This window comes from Nanorana parkeri, unplaced genomic scaffold, assembly GCF_000935625.1.
Source record: "Nanorana parkeri isolate BGI_ZX_2015 unplaced genomic scaffold, ASM93562v1 scaffold622, whole genome shotgun sequence".
NCBI classification, from domain to species: domain Eukaryota; kingdom Metazoa; phylum Chordata; class Amphibia; order Anura; family Dicroglossidae; genus Nanorana; species Nanorana parkeri.
Window position 1 is genome coordinate 802,998 of NW_017306890.1, and position 2,106 is coordinate 805,103.

The 2,106-nt window shown below is 50.2% G+C and overlaps 1 protein-coding gene across 1 annotated transcript in view; it reads left to right on the forward strand.

The window, feature by feature from the left end:
• The first annotated feature begins 664 nt into the window (after window positions 1-664).
• Window positions 665-2,106, forward strand: part of ANO5 (anoctamin 5) — a 102,603-nt gene continuing 101,161 nt past the window's right edge. Inside the window, 1 exon segment of the mRNA XM_018563018.1 lies at window positions 665-699. Coding sequence (XP_018418520.1) covers window positions 681-699 — 19 coding nt within the window. The 5' untranslated portion in view covers window positions 665-680.

Here is a 2,106-nt window from a genome sequence, read left to right on the forward strand (position 1 = left end):
GCCCTCCCGGGCCACCAGACCCGGGCAACCCGCAACCCCTAGATCACCTAGAATGTCCTTCTATCTTCACCAGCATTTCTATTAGAGGAACGAAAACTGAAACTGAGGAACTTTGTTCTATTTTGTGCAGAGGAAGTGACTTGTCACTGACAGTGGTGACCTCCTGCACCCTCCCTGATAAGCTGAAGACTGACGAAGCATTCCCGGGACTGGATGAGGGACTCGTGGCATCTAAGATATATATATATACCACTCCACTGATCATCACAGCCAGTGCCAGGGCTCCAATAAAACAATGGAATTTTACAAGGAGATTCACTGTTTTGAGTTCTGGGGACTGGTCTTGTCTCCGCCCCCTCCTGTAATAAAGACCGCCCACTGCTGATCTCTCTCCTTGTGCAGGGTGATTGGTCTTGTCTCCGCCCCCTCCTGTAATAAAGACCGCTCACTGCTGCTCTCTCCTTGTGCAGGGTGATTGGTCTTGTCTCCGCCCCCTCCTGTAATAAAGACCGCTCACTGCTGCTCTCTCTCCTTGTGCAGTACCATGTTGTATTGATAATGTTACATTGTATCCATATACTCCTGTATATACAGTGATCGGTATACAGGGCGGTATATACAGTGATCGGTATACAGGGTAGCCGTTCTCCGGGAAGAAGGAGGATGAGACCCTCATCGAGATGTCTGCTGCCACCAACGGTGAGAGATCGGGGCAGAGGGGTAGATCTGAGAGAAAAGGGCAGATCGGGGGGCAGAGGGGTAGATCTGAGAGAAAAGGGCAGATCGGGGGGCAGAGGGGAGGAGATCTGAGTGTAAAGGGGCAGAGGGGTAGATCTGGGTGTAAAGGGGCAGAGGGGTAGAGCTGAGAGAAAAGGGGCAGATCGGGGGGCAGAGGGATAGTTCTGGGTGTAAATGGGCAGAGGGGGAGATCTGAGTGTAAAGGGGCAGATCGGGGGGCAGAGGGGTAGATATGGGTGTAAAGGGGCAGAGGGGGAGATCTGAGTGTAAAGGGGCAGATCGGGGGGCAGAGGGGTAGATATGGGTGTAAAGGGGCAGAGGGGGAGATCTGGTTGTAAAAGGGGAAAGAGCAGGGGGCAGAGGGGTAGATCTGGGTGTAAAGGGGCAGAGGGGTAGAGCTGAGAGAAAAGGGGCAGATCGGGGGGCAGAGGGGTAGATCTGGGTGTAAATAGGCAGAGCAGAGGGGTAGATCTGGGTGTAAATAGGCAGAGCAGAGGGCAGAATAGTAGATCTGGGTGTAAGGGGGCAGAGGGGTAGATCTGAGAGTAAGGGGCAGGCCAGGGACCAGGGGGGCATATTAGGGCTGTTGGTAGGACATTGTCTGTGGGTTGTGGTTGGGGCTCTTCAGCCATAATGACCCTGTATTGGAATGACAGGAGGGGGGCAGATTCAGGCGGCTGGGGGTATCAGTGGGTGTGATCCTGCCATGTGTCTGTGACTCTACTATTACCCTGTATTGGGGTGATAACAGGACACGTGCTCGGATTGGGGTGACTCACCCGGCTGGATTTCCCTTCCTCTCCCCCCAGGAGGCCGAGTTCTGGGTGGAGGTGTCAGCCCCCCCCCTGTGTGTGATTGGAGTTGAGAAGTGAGGTCACTTTGCTGAGACTTCCATTCCTATGACGTCATAGGGCCGGTGGTCGGTGTTTGTAAATAGATGTGTTGTTGTTGTTGTGCGCTGAGTCTCATGTGATTGGATAATATCAGAGATCGGCCTTCAGGAGGGTTTGTGTTTTGCTGCCTTTGTACAGAAATCTTTTTATATCGGAGAATTCTTCTTCTTCTGTGTTTTTTTTGTTTATCCAGAAAATATAATAAAGCTGCAAAATCCGTCCGTTACCCTTCACAATGCGACGTCCCAACTTATAAACAGGACACCGGATTTAGAATAAGGGGGCGGGGGGTATGAGTGAGCTCGGGAATATTACATGGTGTTGTACATGGCCGGATTTACTCTCCCTGCTGCCCCAAGGCCAGGTTTTCTCACTTTTTTTGTATTTATTTTTTGACTTTTTTAAATTATTATTTATCTTATCGTTTACGTTTTTATTTTTTTTTAATCATTTTTAATCTTATTATTTTTTATAA